The 21,403-nt window shown below is 37.5% G+C and overlaps 1 protein-coding gene across 2 annotated transcripts in view; it reads left to right on the top strand.

Moving 5' to 3' along the window:
* Positions 1 to 6,610: 6,610 nt before the first annotated feature.
* The window catches only part of Utp6 (UTP6 small subunit processome component), a 31,584-nt gene continuing 16,791 nt past the window's right edge, over positions 6,611 to 21,403 (top strand). For both annotated transcript variants that reach the window (XR_007107958.1, XM_047547650.1), the window contains exons 1-8: positions 6,611 to 6,815; positions 8,244 to 8,328; positions 12,901 to 12,942; positions 13,172 to 13,264; positions 14,441 to 14,488; positions 14,927 to 14,990; positions 16,818 to 16,936; positions 20,985 to 21,062. Coding sequence is in view for 1 of the 2 variants with exons in the window: in XM_047547650.1 (XP_047403606.1) it covers positions 6,724 to 6,815; positions 8,244 to 8,328; positions 12,901 to 12,942; positions 13,172 to 13,264; positions 14,441 to 14,488; positions 14,927 to 14,990; positions 16,818 to 16,936; positions 20,985 to 21,062 (621 nt within the window). In the remaining variant the exon portion in view is untranslated. The remainder of the gene's footprint in view (positions 6,816 to 8,243; positions 8,329 to 12,900; positions 12,943 to 13,171; positions 13,265 to 14,440; positions 14,489 to 14,926; positions 14,991 to 16,817; positions 16,937 to 20,984; positions 21,063 to 21,403) is intronic.

Here is a 21,403-nt window from a genome sequence, read left to right as displayed (position 1 = left end):
TTGAGTGCCCCTGGGTTCAATCCCCAGTACAAAAAAATTATTTTAATACAAACCATGCAGTACAGCTATACAAATATTTGTTTATTTATTCAACAAATATGTAGGGGCTGTGGTTGTAGCTCAATGGTAGAGCACTTGCCTTGAATGCATAAGGCACTGGGTTCAATGCTCAGCACACATAAATAAAGTAAAGGTATTGTGTCCATCTACAACTAAAAATTTTTAAAAAACCCAAATATGCAATGATCATTTACTGTGCACCTAACTCTAGAGATTGAGCATCAAGTAATTTCAACTCCTTGGAACTTATGTTTCAGTGTATTGTGAAGAGAGACAATAATGTAGTATGTTAGATAGTGATCAGTAATGTGGAGGAGGAAAAAATAAGAAAAAAGAATAAGGGGACTGGGGATGTGGCTCAGTGGTAGAACACTTGCCTGTCATGTACAAGGCCCTGGTTCAATCCCTAGCACCACACACAGAGCAATAACGATTGTTCAGAGTAGGGGCTACAATTTTAAATAGGAAAGGATCTCCTGAGAGAGTGGTCTTTGAGAAACATCTGAAGAAGGTGAGGCAATGAGTCATGAATTTATCTGAATGAGTCACGAATTTATCTGGGGACAAGATCAGTTAGTGAACAGTCAGTGCAAAGGCCCTGAATAGACATGTTGAAGGGAAACCAAAGAGATCGGTATATCTAGAGTGGAGAAAACTAGGGATGAGACTGGGAAACAAGGACAGAGAGGAGAGGGAGAAGTAGGGCACCACACCATACTGGAACGTGTACACAAATGAAAATTTTAGTGATTGCTCCGAGTCAAGAAATACTGGAGGGCTTTAGGCAGGGGAGTGATGAGGTCCGACGTTTTTTGGTAGTGGTTGACCCCAGGGGCCATCAACCACTGAGCCATATCCCCAACCCTTTTAAAATATTTTATTTAGAGATGGGGTCTCACTGAGTTGCTTAGGGCCGTGCTAAACTGCTGAGGCTGGATCTGAACTTGCTGTGTTTAGACTCAAGGGGGCCAGAGTGAGAGCATGGGGACCCATTGGAGACTACTGTACTAATCCAGGGGAGAGCTCTGTGGCTTGGACTAGGGTGATAGCAGTAGTGGTGGTGAGGACTGGTAATATTTCGGCTATATTCTATAGATCAAGGAGAAGTGCTGATGAATCAGATGTAGAGTCAGGGATGACTTCAAGGATTTTAGTCTGAGAAACTAAAAGAATGGGTGCCATGAACTGAGATGGAGCAGATTATAACCGGAGCAGGTTTTTGGTGAGAGCATTAGGAGCTTGGTTTTAGACATAAATGACTTTTTTCTCCTGCTAATCAAACCCAGGACCTATGTTTGGTTGGCCAGCACTCTACCACTGAACTATACCCTCAGACCCTTATGATGCTAAACATTTGGAAATTAGATAGATCAGTGCTGTCCAACATGGTAACCACACGTGGCAACTGAAATTTGAATTAATCAAGTGATATTAAAAATCCATTTTGTTATCAAAATAAAAAAATTCAATTTCTCCGTTGCTCTAGCCACATTTCAAATATTCAGTAGACATATGTGGCTAGTAGCTACCATGCTGAATAGCACAAATAAGGAACATTTCCATTATCATTATAGTTAAGAGTTCAATTGGACAGCACTGATATAGATGACATTTGAAGTCATGGGCCTGTGTAAGACCATCTAGAGTTAGTGAGAGAGAATCAAAAGAGATTCAAGTGAGCTATGGCTCAGGGATAGATCGCTTGCATAGCATATGTGAGGGACTGGGTTTGATCCTCAGCACCACATATAAGTAAATAAAATAAAGGTTCTTCAACAACTTAATTCACACACACACACACACACACATATAGATTTAAAGACTAAGCTCTTTGTATAAATGTATCTAAGTATACAAATTGGTGGGGGCGGTGGGATGGCAGGGTGTCAAGGGTGGGTTTCCTTTTAAATTAAAAAAAAAATGTATGAATTAAACTTGCCAAGTGGATAGTTGGGCAAAAGACATTCCAGATGTAGGATATAGTTAAGAGAGGTATAAAATAAGGGCTGGGGTTGTGGCCTCAGTGGTACAGCACTTACCCAGCATGTGTGAGGCATTGGGTTTGATTCTCGGCATCACCTATAAATAAATAATAAATAAGTAAAATTAAAAAAATAAAGGTTCGTTGACAACTAAAAAATATTAAAAAAAGAAAGAGGTATAAAGTAGCATGGTATGGTTGGGAAACTACAAGAAAGCTAGCATTTTTGGAGCAAGGCCATATTACTTTAGTATAGTTAAACACACACAAGCACACACACACACACACACACACACCCTCTAAACCTCTTCTTTGCTTCAACAGTTTGGGACTGAGCATGTGGTGCTAAGGCTAATCAGTTCACGTCTAATTGGAAGGCAGAATGAGACTGGAGAAAAAGAATTTTCCTTGTCACTTGCAAATTGTGAATGGGAACAGATGTAAGAATTAAGATTAGAGAAATGGATACTACCTCCCAAGTTTCTTTCAATGATCAAAATCAAATGTGATATTCATTTTCAATATTTGGAATTCTGTTCAAAAAAGATCTGAAAGTTACTGGAACTGTATTTCTATCTGGATTTGGGCAAACTGAAAAAAAATTGATGTAGCTAATCAGCTATGGCTTTGATGAAATGTATTCACATACAGACAATCACCAGGCCCCATCCTGGAAGCCAATCATTTCAGAACATGTTTTTTCAAGATGTCAGTTTGTTTTAATAGTAGGTTGTTATACCCAAACTACCATATTCTTGGCTTTCATTCTTTTCTTTCTTTTTTTCCCTCTTTCTTCTTTTTTGTTTGTTTGCAAAAAGCAGTTACTTAAACCATCGGGAAAAAAATCACAAAACTGCTTTTCAGCATTTAAAAGAAACCCTTTCCATTTACATGTGTTTTGAACTAAAATAACCTAAAAAATGTGAAGATTTCATGAGAATAAAAAAACTTTAAAAAATAGAATGTTAGAATCTCACGTTGTCATTCTACGTTCCTGCAGTTAAAGACTATGTCATTATTTCCATTATACTTACCTCTTAATTTTCAGAGCTTATTAGCCTTGCTGTAAAAACTTGTTCCAGTTGAAATTTGGCAAGCTGACAAGGCTGCATGCCAGAAGTAATTTACTATCCAGTATGGTTTGCGAAGTAAAAGAAGCTATATATAATAGAAAAAGAAATGAAAAGTTACTGGTTCCAAATATTTTAATGTGTATAATGTGTGTCACCTCAAACTTTTCAGCTTTTGTTGTTGGCAATGGGAGATAACATGAAAGGTTTGAAAAGTACAGATGCTTTGCATTCCCATCAAACTGAGGGCTCTGATGTTCTTAGGCATCAAAGACCAGTCTGTGTCTATCACTTCTGCTCTGACTTTGAAGTATACCAGGACTCTCTGTGTGGGAGAAGCAGGCAGGGGACTTGGAACAAGGCAGGGGGATGGGATTCCAGGTGCTTTGCCTCTCATTATTGCTGAAATAAGGTATTTCCCTTTATCAAATAACAATAATAGTGAAAAAAAGAGAGGAGCATTTCTTTCTCTGCTGTTTTTAACCACTGAGCTGTCTGTGAACTTCATCTTCAAATGTGACCATGTGAATATTCCAAGGAAAAGTTCAAGTTTACTTTGAAGTTGATGTTCAAATACTTTGAAGGCAAGAATGGAAGTTTTAACTTGATTTGCAAACATCTGGATAGTGTTCATCTGGCAGACTCCTTAAGAGATTTTCTCAGGACCTTAACTGAGAGCCCTCTGCAGTTTTCCAGACTGGCTCATCCCACTGGAATGGAGGCCAAGTGTTCCTCTAAGTCTTGGTATGATCAGGATCCATACTACTGGGATCAATCTTACTTGACAATCTGGGGGGGAAAAGCATAATAATTTATTTTAAAACAAATACTAATGTATTGTAGGCTAGAGTACAATATTCATGTGAACTCTTTTAGAGAGGGAGAGAACTGCTCATTTGTTGCAATATTTCTCTCTCTGTCACACACGTAAGATTAATAAATTGGAGTCTTGAAGAGAATGATATATTCAGAGTCTGACAATTAATTTTTACTTCTTAATTAAGGTATGACTTTCATAAAGTGTACAAATCCTAAGTATACCTCAGTGGGTAGATTTGTTACACATGTATACAGTCTATGTGATGGTCACCTGGATTAAGTGTAGACCATTTCCAGACACAGAAATCTTCCTAGTGTTCCCTCCCAACCAGTACAATCTTACTAATCTGACATCTGTGGTGATTTTTAAAGATAAAATATAAGAGTTAAAAAATGAAGCCAAGCTTTCTGAGGGACATCCTAGAGTTCCAAATTTAGTGCACTTTTCTCTGCCTGTAGTTGGCATCATGCAAATGGTTTCCTCTGCTGTCTTGGGCTTTCTCTAGCAAGTGGTTTTTTCTTTTTTCTTTCTTTTTTTTTTTTTTTTTAGTGCTGGGAATAAAACCCAGGGCTTCAAGCACACCAAGAACTCTATCACTAAGCTAGACCAATAGCCCTTAGTAGGTACATTTTACTTCTTCATGAGCTCCTTGCATTGATATTTTTAAATATCAATGTAATGTGATTAGGAGGGTTAATAAATAAAGAACTTAGTGCACATAGTAGCTAGGCATATAGTCAGCCCTAGAGGAGTGGTAACTATTATTATGAGATGCAGAAGTGAAAAGGAGGTTTTGCTATTTCCATTATAATAATTCTTAGAGCAATATAAACATAAAAGTTAAATTTTAAATAAGGGAGGAGAGTATTTATACTTAGGTTGGCTTAAAAATTGTAGTTAGCCAGGTGCAGTGGCCCATCCCTGTGATCCCAGCTGCTCAGGAGGCTGAGGCAGGAGGATTGAAAGTTAAAGGCCAGACTCTGAAAGTTAGGCTGGCCTGTCTCAAAATAAAAATAAGAAGAACTGGGAATGTAGTTCGGTGCTAAATTGCCCCTGAGTTCAATGTCTAATATCTTAAAAAAAAAAAAAATCATAGTTAACTTCTTAAGGTTGCTATCAAATTTGCCTTGAAAGGAAAGACTACCGTTTGATAATAACACCCAAACTTGCTGCCTTCCTTCTACCTAAAGAAACTTTGTAAGTGCCTTTTCTTATTCTCATACCTTTATTTATTTAGTGATTATTATATGCAAGACTCTATCCTGCCAGTGAAGAAAATGGGGGAAAAAAATCCCTGACTATCCTGAACTTACTATCTAGTTTATCCCCACTCCTACTGTTAACACTGGGCCCAGAGATCTAACTATTTCAAAGACATTACATCTTGGTCTTTTAAAAGTCTGTTCTTGGTAATAAGGATTGAACCCAGGGACACTTCACCAGTAAGCTACATTCCCATCCCTTTTTATTTTTTATTTTGAGACAGGATTTCCCTACATTGTCCAGGCCAGTCTTGAACTTGCAATCCTCCCCTCTCTTGGCCTCCCCAGTTGCTGGGATTACAGGCATGCACCACCTATGGCAGCTGCATCTTTGTTTTTCATCCATGACTTCCTTTCACTTTCCTCAAGTATTACAACTGAATTAAGAAACGATGAAGCCTAAGCCAACCTTTGTCTCAGTTTTGAGACCAGGGGGTAAAATGTGAAGTGAAAAAAGGAAGGCCAGACAGAGAGGTGGAACCTGGTTAATTGCTGAATCTATTCCCCTTTCATAAATCACAGAGGATCAAGGGGCTAATGTGAATGTTGAAATAAACAGGTCTAGCAAGAATTCCTGCTTTGGCTTTTTATCATCTTCCAGAACTTAAAAAGAATTGAGCCATGCAGTTATATTTTTTAGGTTTAGTAATTACACCAGCAATATGGCTTCCAAGCTGGGTTGCCTGATAGTTTTCTTAGAAATGGTTAAGTTGCTTGGGCAATGGTGTTAAGGAGGGTCTGTGTCTGTATCTTATTGATTTTTCGGTAACACCCAAACTTCTCAATACCCAAACCCCCTTTCCTAAAACAAATTATGGTGTCTGATGTACACAGGGTTCCGTGATTTAAAAGATCTTGTCTTCACAGCCAAGATATTTAAATGATAAAACGTTTCTTTCCTTTTTCATCGCCCAGTTGCATTCTAATCGGCCCGTGAGAACCCAGTGTAATAACTGTTATCACACTATTTTATTAATCTAGCAGAAAGCTAGACTGTTTTGGGTGGCCGGGTCAGCCTTAGCAGCCCCTACGATTTCCAAGACTGAATGTTATGTCCTCTACATAATATCTTCCTCTATGAGCTTTTTTATTCTTCAGGTCCTTGATGTTGGAAAATGGGGTCGTGGGACCAGAGCACAATAAAAACAGAAATATCCTGTAGATAACGCACCTCGCGCTGCTCCCAGGTAATCCACCCACATTCGGAAGAGCTTTTTCTGATCTCCGCCCGCCAGAGTCTAGCTGCGTGCGCATTGGGTCCTGCCCCCAGTCTCGCCCCGCCTCCCAGCTTGAGTCCTGCCCAAGACCGCGGGGCTCTTGCTGTAATTCCACCACTAGCCACAGGGAGGTGACAGCGACCGCAGGAACCAAAGGGTCTTTCCCAACGGCGGAAGCGGAAGAGGCGGGGTGTAGGGAGCACGTTTCGTCAGTACGTGTGCATTAAGGTTAGGTCTCCCGACTAGAAGGTGGGCGCTTCCTGGGCCTGTTGCCTGCTGAGGTTCTCCTGCTGTGGGGTACAGTGCAGTCCTCATGGCGGAGATAATCCAGGAACGCATAGAAGATCGAATCCCCGAATTGGAACAGCTGGAGCGCGTTGGACTGTTCAGTCGTGCGGAGATTAAGTGAGCGAGCTAGGAAAGGGAAAGGCTGGGGCGGGCTGAGGGGAGGTTGCGGGGGTGCGTGTGGCCGGGGTTCAGGCTGGGGACGTTTTAGTTGTGCTTATTTTTCCCAACATGGTAGAAACCCATTGCCGGGCTGTGGTGATGACTAGAATTAAATTCTTATCGTTACAAGGTGGTCGATCCGTAGGTCCATTTACCCTCCAGATACACTGACTTGTACGACTTACATTAAGTATATACAGATATACTTCATGGAGCAGGGTTTTGGGGCCATAAAGGTGATAAACGGAATCCCTACCCATCAGGAGCTAACAAGGCTCTGTGAATGGTGGGAATTCAGACAAATTAAACATTTTGGTTACATTTTAAATCAGTGTGTAGAATGTACTGCTCTAGAGATGTTCGCAGAGTGCTGCGGGAGCCCGGGAGTGGAAGACTTGGCAGATGGGGACCATTTAATTTCGTTTTGTACCCCAGATCCTAGCCACAGCACCTGACACATAGATTAGCATTCAATTATTTTTAAATTACTTTTAATAGTTTTAGTGGTTTCCATAAACAGTGATTCTGGGTACTGTAGTGTGACTGAGAGTCTAAAAGTAAATATTTGTTAATCAAACAGAATATAGCAGTGGGGACTCTTAAGGCTCAGTACATGTTATTATTACTAAATACAAATATTTTGCACATCTTGCATTAAATTTTCTGATATACACATGGTGTATGTTCAGTCCTTAACTAAGTTTGGTGAATTTCTCCCATAGATCCATAATAGTAATAAACTTTTTTAGGTAGACAGTTCAGATTTCTAAAAAAATTTTACACTTTGAAAATATGGGAATAAGAGGATTTTAGTGAACATATTTGCTTATTATAAAAATCTTAAGTGTTGAGGCCTGGGACGTAGCTTCTTGGCAGCATGTGAAAGGGAAAGGCTGGGGTGGGCTGAGGGGAGGTTGGGGGGATGCGTGTGGCTGGGGTTCAGGCTGGGGATGTTTTAGTTGTGCTTATTTTTCCTGACATGGTAGAAATCCATTGAATAGCATGTGCAAGCCCTTGCATTTGATCCTGGTCACTACAAAAAATAAACCCCTAACTGACCTGAATTTAGAGGAAAATAAATCTTTATTAATACTATATATAAATAACATAAAACATTTAACATATTAGCTTTGCCTTTGGGAATATAAAATATCCTGGCTGTCAATCATGATACCTTTCCTGAATGTTTTAAAACCTAATTCTAAGAACACAGAATTGTGTAAGAGATTATTTGCCTGTGAAAGAAAATTGTATTTGGGAATTATGTTTTGGTAAACCTGTGTCTTAAATATATCCAAGTTAATTAAAAAAAAAAAAAGGTCTCTTAAACCTAGTTATTTAATTTTCTTTTATCAAGTGTTTTAGTTTAAATAATTTTCTCCTCAGGGCTATCATTAAGAAGGCTTCTGATCTAGAATACAAAATACAAAGAAGATCTCTTTTTAAGGAAGACTTTATCAATTATGTTCAAGTAAGTGAATAATTTCCTTATTTTTTAATCTGTTTACAAATTTTAAGTCAATTTAAGAATGGCAAGATTAATATAAATTTTTTGCAAAATTCCAGAATTGTGAGTACACAGATATTTTTGAACAGGATTAGAGGTGATTATTGGGCGTTGCATCGTCTGCTGAGGCTTTATCCTAGTGAAACTGAGCTTTTTTCCCTCTTTTTCTTTCTATTGAGTTAATAGATTAGAGACATAATGTGGATCAGGATTTCAACAAGAGATCTACCTCTTAATAGGCAAGACAGGCATATGAATGTGATGATAGCAGATGACTAGAAAGTCTGTAAGTCTGCCAAGTTGGAAAGAAGTATGCTGCAAGATTCTTCCTTTTTTTTGTACTCTGGATTGAACCTAGGGGCCCTTTACCACTGACCCATATTGCCACCCTTTTTATTTTTTTATTTTGAGACAGGAACTTTCTTCCTTTCATTTCTTTCTTTCTTCCTTTCTTGGTACCAGGGGTTGAACTCAGGGCCACTTAACCACCCAGCTACATCCCAGTCCTGTTTTATTTTTTATTTTGAGACAGGATCTTGCTGAGTTGCTGAGGCTGACTTTGATCTTGTGATCCTCCTGCCTTAGCCTCCTGAGGTATTGGGAGTACAGGCATGTGCCACTATGGCCAGTGATTGCTTCATTTTCTAAATAGGTGAGAAGTTTGAGTGAAGACAAGACATATAGGTTTAGTCATTTTTCAGGTGGTAGAGAATAACTGATGTGTCAGATGACAGAGCCTGGGTTCAGAAAGAACCAATAAGATGAAATGTTTAACTGGGTGTGGGTGAACACCTATGATCCCAGCGACTGGGGAAACTGAGGCAGGAGGATCACAAGTTCAAGACCAGCCTGGGCAACTTAGTGAGACCGTGCCTCAAAATAAAAATAAATAGAAAAGAACTGGGGATGTAGCTCAGTGGTAGAGCACTCCTGGGTTCAATCTCTGGAACGACACACACACAAAAATGAAATGTTTTTAAGACTTAAACATTTGAGATTGATTATAAAAAAACAAAACAAAACAAAAAACAAACAGTTGAACAAATACTACATGAGACTTAGTTGAGAATGTTTTGTTCTTGGAAGGGGTCCTAGGGTGTATAGTAGATTGCTAAGTTAGAATAAGCCATGGTGGCTGGGGATAGCATGCACACAAAAGACTCTAGGTTTGATCACTAGTAGTGCCCCCCCACCAAAAAAAAAAGCCAGAAGCATATTGTATCAGAACTATAACCTAACAGTATCAAAAAAAGTAGTGTGCTGGGTAAAATTGTGAAGGACATTGGCAAGTAGGCACTGAGAATATGTTGATTTGAAAGGTAATGTGTTGTACTTATCAATACATATCTGAGGTATTGTATTAGGCTCAAGACTTTAAGAAGAACTTTGAGAGAGTGGTTTAAAGGCAACAAATTTGAAAACCTTGTGGGAGCAATCATTGAAAGAACTAGAGATATTTAAGGAGATGAGTGACAAATGATTTCACTCTTCAAATATTTGAGTTACCTCACGCAAACTCTTTAATGTATATACTTCCTTGAATGCACATAGTTGTAGAAATTTATTATAATATACAGGCACTTATATTTTTTAATTTTTTGGTGTTGGTCATTGAACCCAGGGATGCTTTACCCCAAGTTACATCCCCCACTTTTTATTTTTTATTTTTGAGACAGAGTCTTGCCATGTTTCTTAGGGCCTCGCTAAATTGTTGAGGTTAGCCTTGAACTTGCAATCCTCCTCCTTTCCCATGTCACTGGGATTACAGGTATGCACCACTGTGCTTGGCACAAATGACATTTTTAAATCAGTGAAGTTTAAAAGTTTTAATTAGATTCCTTCTTCACATAGTACACGAAAATAAATTTCTGATGAGTTGGAAATTTTAATGTGGGAGAAAACTAAATCTACAAAATCTTTGAAAGAATGACTTCAGGTAGAGGAAAGATATCTTAAAAGAGACTATGAAAGCACCACCCTTTTGAGAAAAGATTGTGTGTGTGTGTTTTTTTTTTTTTTTTTTTAATTTTTTTTAAGTTGTTGTGGGCACAATATCTTTATTTATTTAATTTTATGTGGTGCTGAGGATCGAACCCAGTGCCTCACACTTACAAGGCAAGCGCTCTACTCCTGAGCTACAGCCCCTGCCCCAAGATTGTGTGTTTTAATTATGTTAAAAACAATAAAATAGTCTGTGCAAAAAATATACACAATTAATGTGAAAAGATGAGCCACAAAGTGGGAGAAAACATTTGTAAAACATAGTTAGATAGTTAGAATGACATATATACATGTGAAGAAGTACAGATCAAGAAGAAAGTAACACAGGACTGCAAAGAAAAATGGGCAAGTCTTGTTAACATGCAATTCACAAAGGGAGAACATCATTCATAGTTAAACTTATGAGACAATGCAAGCCTCATTAGTAATCAGGTAAATCAGGTAGATAAATTAAGACAGGGCATAGTCTGCCTTAGTTTCATCACATTAGTAAACATTTTAAAAACCAGCATTACAGTACATAATTGGCACAACCCCTTTGGAGTGCAGGTTTTAATGTTCCATAAAGTTGAAAATGCATATACCTTGTGATCCACCAATTTCATTTATTCACTCACATGGTAAATATTGAGGGCCTGCTGTGTACATGGCACTGATCTAGTCCAGTGGTGCACAGGAATCAATTTAAGCAGAGGAAAGTCATTGAGTCATGATTGCATATTAGTGTTGGGAGATAGTGTATCCTCTGGAGAAAAGTTCTTGGGTTCATAAGAATATATGTCCAAGAATATAAATAGCAGCTTTTTGTAATAGAGAAAAATTGGAAACAAATTGTGGAATAGCAATAAAAAAGGCAAATTCCATATTCAAACATTGAACATTATACAACTGGACCATGAAAAATTGGTCTGTACAAAGATGTACCTGAAGTCATTTTGAGATCTGGTCTCAGTGGTAGAGAGCCTGGCTTATATGTGCAAGGTCCTTGATTCGATCTTCACCACGTGTTAATGATCACGCACACACACAAGTCATGTTGAATAAAAAATATGGAGTGATGAGTGTGGCACGATACCACTTATATACAGTCAGAGCATTAAAGCTGGGTGCCATAGCACACGCCTGTAATCCTAGTGACCTGGGAGGCTGAGGCAAGAGGATGACAAGTTCGAGAGCAGCCTCAGCAAATTAGCAAGACCCTGTCTTAAAATAAAAATGGCTGAGATAGTTCATTGATAAAAGGCCTCCAAGTTCAGTTCCTAGTACCAACAAAACAAAACAAAACAAAACAAAAAAAACGCATTAAAATGAAGTCCAGAGTCATTCTTAGAAGTGATAAACTCAGGATAGTTGCTATTTCTGGAGAGGGAGAATAGAATCAGAGATGGGTACATAGGGGGCTTTATGTTTATTGGAAAGGTTGTATTTCTTTTTTTGGTACTGGGGATTGACCCCAGAGGCCCTTTACTACTGAGCCACAACCCCCAGCCCTTTTTATTTTTTATTTTGTTACAGGGTCTTGCTGAGTTCATTAGGGCCTTCCTAAATTGCTGAGATTGGCTTTAAATTTGTGATCCTCCTTCCTCAGTCTTCCAAGCTGCTGGGATTACAGGCGTGCGCCATCACTCCCAGTTGAATCGTTTTATTTTTAAAGAATACTTGATGCAAATACAGGCCTCACTGTATTTTTGGTGTTACTGTGTGATAGTGGCATGGGATTTTCTGTGCTTGAAATATTTTCCTGAAACATTTTTTCCCCCCTATTTTGGAATTTGATTCCAGTGTCTCACTCAGGCTAGGCACGTGGCCTACCACTGAACTATATCCCTAGCTCCAGGTAAAAGTTTTTAAATGGAGGATGTAATCTTATGAGAGTCTCAGCTTTCAGTCTCTAGTATTTTTCTAGTAGTGGCTTAGAAAGTGATTATATAGTAGTGTTCTTCTGAAATCTTTAGGATTTCTAAGTGGTGTTTTAGAGGTGGTAGGCTTCTCACACCTGTTTCAGCTAGTACAACCTCTTGTTTATCTGCTTTTGCTTATGTTGGTGATTTGCCCAGAGACGCTTTACCAATGAGCTATATCCTCCCAGCCCTTTTTATTTTTTAAATTTTGAGACAGGGTCTCACTAAGTTTCTGAGGTTGAACTTATGATCCTCCTGTCTCAGCCTTCCAAGTTGTTGAGATTACAGGTGTGTACCACCACACTGGTGAAGAATTTGTTTTAACAAAGTGAATACTGTTGTAGACTAGAAAGTTGGAATTAATTTATAATATAAGTCTCCTGTTGTTAACATTTTTTCTTTAAATCTTAAATTTAGCTTATAAGCTTATTAATGATTCTATATGTAAATTTTTCAGAGGTAAGATGAATTTTCAGTGAATTCTAGACATTTTATTATAAATTATGTTTATTGATAGCAAAATTTTTCTGTCACATTCTTGCTTTTCTTTTTTGTTGTCTTTCATGATTTTAATGTATTTCCTATATTTAAAAGATTATAATTTTTTCTTCCATTTTTTGTTTTTCTTTCCCAGTATGAAATTAATCTTTTGGAACTTATCCAGAGAAGAAGAACAGTAAGTTGATGATTTTTTGAAGTTAGAAAATATACAGAATTAAGCAGTGTGGCTGCTTAGCTCGAGATTTTGTTTGGGAGTCAGTTAGTGTTGATAAACTGTTTAATGTGCCCATAATGGATATTTATAATTACTTGTTGTGTTCACCAATACTATTAAATGATCAAGTAGTAATGACACTTTGTAAATGTGAGAAAACTGAGACTTTGTTTTTCATGTCCCCTTTCAGCGCATTAAATATTCATTTAAGAAGGATGAGATTGAGCATTCTATTGTGCACCGGGTACAAGGTATCTTCCGACGTGCTTCAGCAAAGTGGAAAGTATGTGATAAATGCATCCTTGATTCTTAAGGACTATGAAGATATGTATTACACCTAACTATGAGTTGAATATTTCAAATGCATTGTTCTCTGTAGTCTTAAATTGGGTGTCTTAATACTTATTCTAATGATGGTGTTATTGAGTGAAACATTTTTGAGCCAGCATTAAGAAATTGATCCCAGCTGGGTGTGACTTGGGAGTCTAAGGCAGGAGGATCATGAGTTCAGAGGCTAACCTCAGCAATGTGGTGAGGCCCTAAGCAACTTAGTGAGACCCTGTCTCAAAGATTAAAAAAGAACTAGGAATGTAGCTTAGTGGTTAAGCACCCTGGGTTCAATCCCTGATACCAAAAAAAAAAAAAGGAAAGAAAGAAATTGATCTCATACCTTCTTTTTGGTACTGGGAATTGAACCTAGGGTCACTTTACTACTGAGGTACATCCTTAGCCCATTTTATTGTTTATTTTGAGACAGGGTTTTACTAAGTTGTTGAGACTAGCCTTAAACTTGTGGTCCTCCTGTCTCACCTCCTGAATTGCTGGGGTCATAGATGTGTGCCTCTGTGCTTGTCTTCATACCTTCTTGTTATTTTGTGAGGAGGATGCTGAAAACAGTGTATTTGATATGTTAACAATTAGAAAATTACCTGGGAAATGTTTGGATATATTTCTTTTTCTTTTTTTTTTTTTTTTTTTTTGGGTGCTGGGGATCGAACCCAGGGCCCTGTGCTTACAAGGCAAGCACTGTACCGACTGAGCTATATCCCCAGCCCCTGGATATATTTCTTAGGTGAAGAACACTAAAGACTTGGAGGCGGAAGAGAAATGATTAGGTGCTTCCCGTACCTCAGTAACTTGATATTCTTCAAGTTTGGCCTGGGAATGGGCATGTTATATTGGAAGTACTTTGAATTCCTGGGAATGATAAACTTTGTATTTCTATATGTGAGGCCATTGCAGAACTGCATTGAACAAATTGGATGTATAGCTTATTTTATTTTGGAGCATGATGGGTGGAAGTGGAGAGTCTCCACTCAATTATGGTTAAGAAATCCAAGAGTGTGCTAATACATTGGGTCTTCTGAAATTCTCTGTTTCCAATAAATTTAATTAATGCAAAAGTGTATTATATATAAAGGTCAAATTCAGGCAACTAACTGCATTGCTTTTCTTGCAGGATGATGTTCAACTTTGGCTATCCTATGTTGTTTTTTGTAAGAAATGGGTGAGTAAAGCTAAGTATTGCTCCTTTCTTCCTTTGTTTGTCTGCCTTTTAAACTTCTTAATTATTGCTGAACTCCATGTTATCCCCAAAGGTGTAGGGTTAACAATGGGAAAAGAACCCCAGAAGACTGAAGCTATACTTCAGTGTAACACTTGTATTTATCTGAATGCCTATATAAATTGCTTCCAAGTCAGTTGAAAAGAAGATCATTTTTACGCGTATTTGTTCAGAAAATATTAAAAAATTATATTTAGAATGTGTATGTTTAGTAGTTTAGGGAGAAGAAAATTGACTGTGTCTATATTTGTTGATATATTCCTAGCAAGATCTTGCCCTATTAAATTTCATGGTTGATAAGGGTTCAGCACATAATGTTTGTAGATTAATAGTGATGATATCTCTGTGCAACGAATAGAAAATTTTCTTCCTCTTTTGCAGGCTACCAAAGCTCAACTTAGCAAGGTATACTCTGCCATGTTAGCTATTCATTCAAATAAGCCAGGTATGGTGAAGTCCTTCTCAGTTCTTTTTCTGTATTTTATTTAGACTCAAGCTACTTTGGAATTTATTGTGCTTGACAAAATTAAGAGAAATAATATTTTGAGAACTTAAGCTTATTAGGCAATTGGCTACAGCAGTTTTTGTTCTTGAAGCTGCCTCTTAGTTCATCTCTCGTTACTGTGTACTAATAGTTACTATATCAGGTGATCGATCTGTGGACAAGAAAAATTATATTTCTTTTTAGTTGATGGAAAATAAAATCTGGACAGTCCTTTGAGGGATGTTTAATTTGGAGGCAGTGAAATTAGGATTTCAATTTAAAGAGGAAACTATTAACACAGATTTTAGAAGGTTGACTGACACAGAGTAGGTACTCATGTTTTATAGGAGAAAGACTTTTCTCATGAGTAAGGAGTGGATGGTATGTTATTCTGTAATGGGGGTGCTCCAATATCAGTTCTCAGGGTTTTAGGCTCAGCCAGACATTTTGTACTGCACAAGAGGCTACATTTGGCACCTGCTTACTCAGAAAGAGACAGAAGACAGTTTGAGGCATTTTTTTTCAGCAAAGTGCTCTTAGCAGTTTGGAGGCCAGTCTCTGGTCCCCAGAGTGAAAGTTCAGTTGTAAGGTGATGAGACCATATGAGTGGATAGAGAAACTTCTTAAGTGATGAGATCTTAGGGAGGTCCATGCTCAATTTCAGGAGTCACATGCTCAAGAAAGCCCAAAGCAATGACTTGCCACCATTTGTGACCTTCCTGCAAAGTCCAGATGTTAGCAACCCTGGGTCATTTATACCAGGAGCAACCTTGCTTGGCATGATAGTTAACCTTCATTAAATCTCTAGGGAAATAGATAGAGTGGTAACTTGGAATTAATTTCCCATGTAGAAAGACAAAAAAAAAATTTTTAAATTATGTTCTTTGCTAAATATAGAGGAGTGCAAAATATATTAATTAATTGATTCTAAAATACAAATTTTCTTCCCAACTTTTTTTTTTTTTTTTTTGCCGTGCTGGGGATTGAACCCAGGGCCTTGTGTGTGCAGGCGCTCTACCAACTGAACTATATACCCAGCCCTTCCCAACTTTTAACACCTTTAAAATTTGTATGTGACTTACAATGGTGGTGCCCTTAGATCTGAGTAAATACGGTCATAGACCCTTATGTATCATACATCCAGAATGAACATATATTAGCATTTACCTATTTACTTGGAATATTCTTTGTTTATATATTTATTTTTGTAGTACTTAGAATTGAACACAGGAGCACACTACCACTGAGCTATGTCCCAGCTCTTTTTTTTTTTTTTTTTTTTTTTAATATTTTGTTTTAGTTGTAGGTGGACAGAATACCTTTATATTTTTATGTGGTACTGTGGATCGAACCCAGGGTCTCATGCATGCTAGGCGAGTGCTCTACCACTTTTATTCATTTTATGTGGTGCTGAGGATCCAACCCAGTGCCTCACGTGTGCGAGACAAGTGCTGTACCACTGAGCCAGGATCCCAGCCCTCCCCCGTTCTTTTTATTTTCTATTTTGAGCCATGGTCTTGCAAAATTGCCCAAGCTGGTCTCTAAATTGAAATCCTTCTTCCTTAGTCTCCTGGGTAGCTGGGATTGCTGGCATGTGCCACTTTGGCTACTCTAATTTCGGATAGAGCAACAGAAATTTTCAGTTAGAAATTCCCTCTGTCTATCCCCTTCCCCTTTTGGTAAGATTGAAAAAAAAATTCATGGAGTATTTGATTTGGAGCATTGGTATTTTCTTGCCTAACTTGATTAATTTACTGAAATGGAAGTCTGGTGTTTTTTCATTTATAGCTTTGTGGATTATGGCGGCCAAATGGGAAATGGAAGATCGCTTATCTTCTGAAAGTGCAAGGCAGCTGTTTCTTCGGGCTCTGCGCTTTCATCCAGAGTGTCCAAAACTCTATCAGGAAGTGAGTGTGTGCGCATAGGATGAAAGTGATGTCTCAACATGACTTACTGAGGGCAAATATTATTTAAAAAAATGGTATATTTCCTTATCCCTGTTATTGGGCATTGAGATTGTTCCAGTATTTTCTCATAACTTTTGTACATGAAAATTTGTATATGAAAATTTTAAGATTATTATTATTATAGTTATTTTTTGTATCAGGGATTGAACCCAAGGGTGCTTATCCATTGAACCACATCCCCAGTCCTTTTTATATTTTATTTAGAGACATGGTCTCACAGAGTTGCTCAGGGCCTTGGTAAATTGCTGAGGCTGACTTTGAACTTGTGATCCTCCTGCATCAGCCTCCTGAGCCGCTGGGATTACAGGTGTGTGCCCTTGCACCTGGCATTTCTTTATGATTTATTTCTAGAAGCAGAATTACTGATTTAAAAAGTTTAAACAGGACTGGGAATATAGCTTAGTTGGTAGAGTGCTTGCCTCACAAGCACAAGGCTCTGGGTTCAATTCCCAGAACCACAAAAAAAAAAATAAAATAAAATAAAAAATAAAAAAAAAGTATAAATATAGTTACAAACCCCCAAAACTTCTTTTTTAATATCCTGTAACATAAAATGTCAAGTATTCAAAATTTGGGGTCAATTTTTATAGTACATGTTAATCATGCATTAATTTACCTTCCTATACCTGTAATAATACCATGACTTTAATATTTGCCATTAACTTTTTAAAAAATTTTTTATGGTATTAGGAATTGAACCCAGAGGTTCTTTACCAGTGAGCTATATCCACGGCCCTTTTTTATTTTTTATTTTGAGATAGGGTCTTGTTAAGTTGCCTAGGCTGGCCTTGAATTTGCTGATTGAAGTAGACTTCAAACTTAGGATACTCCTACCTCATCCTCCCAAGTTGCTGGAATTATAGTCGTTCACCATAGTGCCCAACTTACCATTAATTTTTATTTTGAAATAATTAGAGGTTCACTAGTAGACACAAAGATAACAGTGATGTCCTGTGTACCCTTCACCTAGTTCCTCCACTGGTTACATTTTATAAAACTAGTACAACACCAAAACTAGGAAATTGGTATAAGATGTGTATGTAGTTCTTTATCATTTTTTAAAAATTGTGTTGATTTGTTTAATTCAGTTTTATTTATTTTGTTCTGTTTTTAAAACTTCAGTTAGGGTATTCTTTCTCCTATTAAGAACACTGAGGATCCACATCAGATAGTGTTAGAATTTCTGCTTCATGCATCAGACAACTTTAGAGAAGAAAAGTCTTGTATTACCTATGTGTATGTATGTATGTGTGTTTTTTTTTTTTGTTTTTTGTTTTTTTGGTGGTGCTGGGGATTGAACCTGTGACTTTATGCATGCTAGGCAAGCTCTTTACCACTGAGCCACATCCCCAGCCCATAATACATAGTTTTACTCTTTCCATTTTTCTCTCTTCCTAATGTTCCAGAATCCCTTTTTTTTTTTTTTTTTTTTTTTTAAGTGCTGGGGATTGAACCCAGGACCTTGTGCTTACAAGGCAAGCACTCTACCAACTGAGCTATTTCCCCCACCCTCCAGAATCCCTTTTTAAACAGTAATTTTCTATTTTATTTTGAGAACTTTATGTCTTTTATGACAGGTCTTCCTACACAAATTCTTAGTTTCACCTTATCTGAGAATGTCTTTTGATCTCTCCTACTTTGTGTGAGTGGGGATTGAACCCAGGGGCGTTTTGTCACTGAACTGTATCCCCAGCCCTTTCAGTTTTTTATTTTGAGACAGGGTCTTGCTACGTTACCAAGGCTGGCCTTCAATTTGTAATCCTTCTGCTTCCACCCCCCAAGTTGATAGAATTAGAGGCATGAACCATTGTGCCCTAATTTTCCCTTTTTTCCCCCCCACTTGGTGTTGGGCATTGAACCCAGGGGCACTTTACTACTGAACTATACCCAAGCATAGCCCTTTTTTAATTATTTAAAGATAGGGTCTTGCCAAGTTGTGTAGGGCCTCACTGGATTGCTGAGGCTGACTTTGAACTTAGAGTCCTTCTGTCTCAGTCTTCTGAGTTGCTGGGATTACAGGCATTCTCCACCATACCCACCATACCTTGCTTTTTCCCTTCATTTTTTTTTTTTTTGTACCAGGGATTGAACTTACGGGTGCTCAACTACTGAGCTACATCCCCAGCTCTTTTTATATTTTATTTAGAGGCAGGGTCTAGCTGAGTTGTTTAGGGTCTTGCTAAGTTGCTGAGTTTGGCTCTGAACTCATGATCCTCCTACCTCAGTCTCCTGAGCTGCTGGGATTACAGGCTTGCGCCATCTCACCCAACTCCCTTCTTTTTTGATTATATTTTTGTCAGATATTTCTGGACTCACATGTCTTTTCTTGTAGCATTTGAAAATGTTGTATCACTTCCTTCTGTCCTTGATTTCTGATGAGAAATCTGCCAGAGACTCTGGGATATTTAAGTTTTGTTTTGTAAATGTCTTCTGATACTGTTCTGCTTTGTCACTGCTAGATGGTGATGGAAGTTCATTTTGAATTGTTTTTCTCCTTTAGGTAGGATATCATATCTCTCATTGCTTTCAAGTTTTTTCTTTGTCTTTATTTTTCATAAGTTTGGTTATGGTATGTTTTATCATGAATTTGTTTGGGTTTATCAACTGTTTTTCAGTTTCTTGAGTCTATAGGTTTGGTTTTTGCTGAATTTGCAAAATCATGAGGTACTTTTTTTCTTTTTCTTATTTGGTGCTGGAGATAGAAAACAGGACTCTGTGCCAGCAAGTGCTCTACCACTGAGCTATACCCCCAGCACTGAGCCATAATTTCTTAGAGAAAATTTTCAACCTCACTCTTCTTTTTTTCCTCTGCAACTCCAGTGACACATATGGGATCTTTTATCATTGTCTCATAGGTTTCTGATGCCCTGTTCATTGTTTTCAAGTTATCTTCTCTGTGTTGTTCAGATTGGGCAATTTTTAGTTATTTTCAGGATCACTGGTTCTTTCCTCTGTTTTGTTTATGATGCTATTAAGTCCACTCACTAAATTATTAGTTTTAGTTCTCAAATTTCTATTTGGTTTTTTCTTTATGTTTTCTGTTTGCTGATACTTACTATCTTTTCATTTGTTTCAAATGTGTTTATAATTGCTCATTAAAGCATCTTTTGCTGATTTCAAAATCCTTGTCAGATAATTCTAACATCTATGTCATCTCTGTGTTGGTAGCTTTGGATTGTCTTCATTTAAGTTGCAATTTCCCTGGTTCTTTTTATGATGAGTGATTTTCCATTTTTTAGGCCTTTTGGTTATTTTTATGAGACTCTGGAAGTTAAATTTTCTGGTTAGTAGAACTTTTTTTTTCTTGGTACTAGAGATTGAACCCAGGGGTGCTTAACCACTGAGCTACATACCCAGTCCTTTTTCTATTTTATTTAGAGACAAGGTCCTACCAAATTGTTTATGGTCTTGCTAAGTTGCTGAGGCTGGCTTTGAACTCCTGATCCTCTTGCCTCAGCCCCCTGAGCAGCTGGGATTACAGCTAGTAGAACTCTTTTGATACTGTTCTGCCTATTTACTGCTAGATAGGGGTGGAAGACTGAGTAGGGTAGAAGTCCAAATTTCTCACTCAGCCTTTGTTGACACTTTTCACATATATGGATAAAATCATAAGTAAAATTTCTTGCAGAAACCTTCATTGTTAAATTACAAAGTTATATCCTCGACTGGATTAAGGACATTGTAGCACGTTTGCTGTTTCTTTTGCCAATTTAGGGCTAGACTCTATGGTTTGTTTAATTGTGAAGTGATAACCAAGGATACAAAGGCATTTTTAAGGTTTCTGATTCATACCTTTAGATTGTTTTCTGAATAGCATAAAATATTTTCACCATACCTTGTCAATATCAGCTATTTTGTTAACAAAGGAAAATATAATACTTCTGGATTTTACCAGATCTGAAAGTTATGCATAAAAACAAGGCATATTATATCTCAAATTTAAGAAAGTATCTTTAAAGATTTTCAGGCCGTTATTTCTCTTCTGTAGTACTTCAGGATGGAGCTAATGCATGCTGAGAAACTGCAGAAGGAAAAACAAGAATTTGAAAAGGCCGATATGGATATGGTGAGATCCTAACGTATTGTCACTGAACCTACTTACGAGAGAATGCTTGGAATATATTTTTCTTTCCAATTTAATGTTACATTTTGAAACTTGAAGATCAGTGTAGTGTTGATTTAATTAAATGGGCCTAGTAATAAAAGACAGTTTTGTGCTTTAAAGATAGATATTTGGAGTAATTGAAGTTATAACTGATGCTGTAATCTTAGTAAGTGGTATATTAATGGGTTCAAGGAGCCTGAGAAAGATTGTGAAATGCAAGGTTTCTAGTTTCTTTTACTTTTTTTTTTTTTTTTTTTTTTTCCTTTTTCTGGTACTGGGGATTGACTTCTGGAATGCTCTAC

Source organism: Sciurus carolinensis, chromosome 3 (assembly GCF_902686445.1).
Source record: "Sciurus carolinensis chromosome 3, mSciCar1.2, whole genome shotgun sequence".
Classification (NCBI taxonomy): Eukaryota; Metazoa; Chordata; class Mammalia; order Rodentia; family Sciuridae; genus Sciurus; species Sciurus carolinensis.
This window is presented reverse-complemented; position numbering and strand designations above follow the sequence as displayed.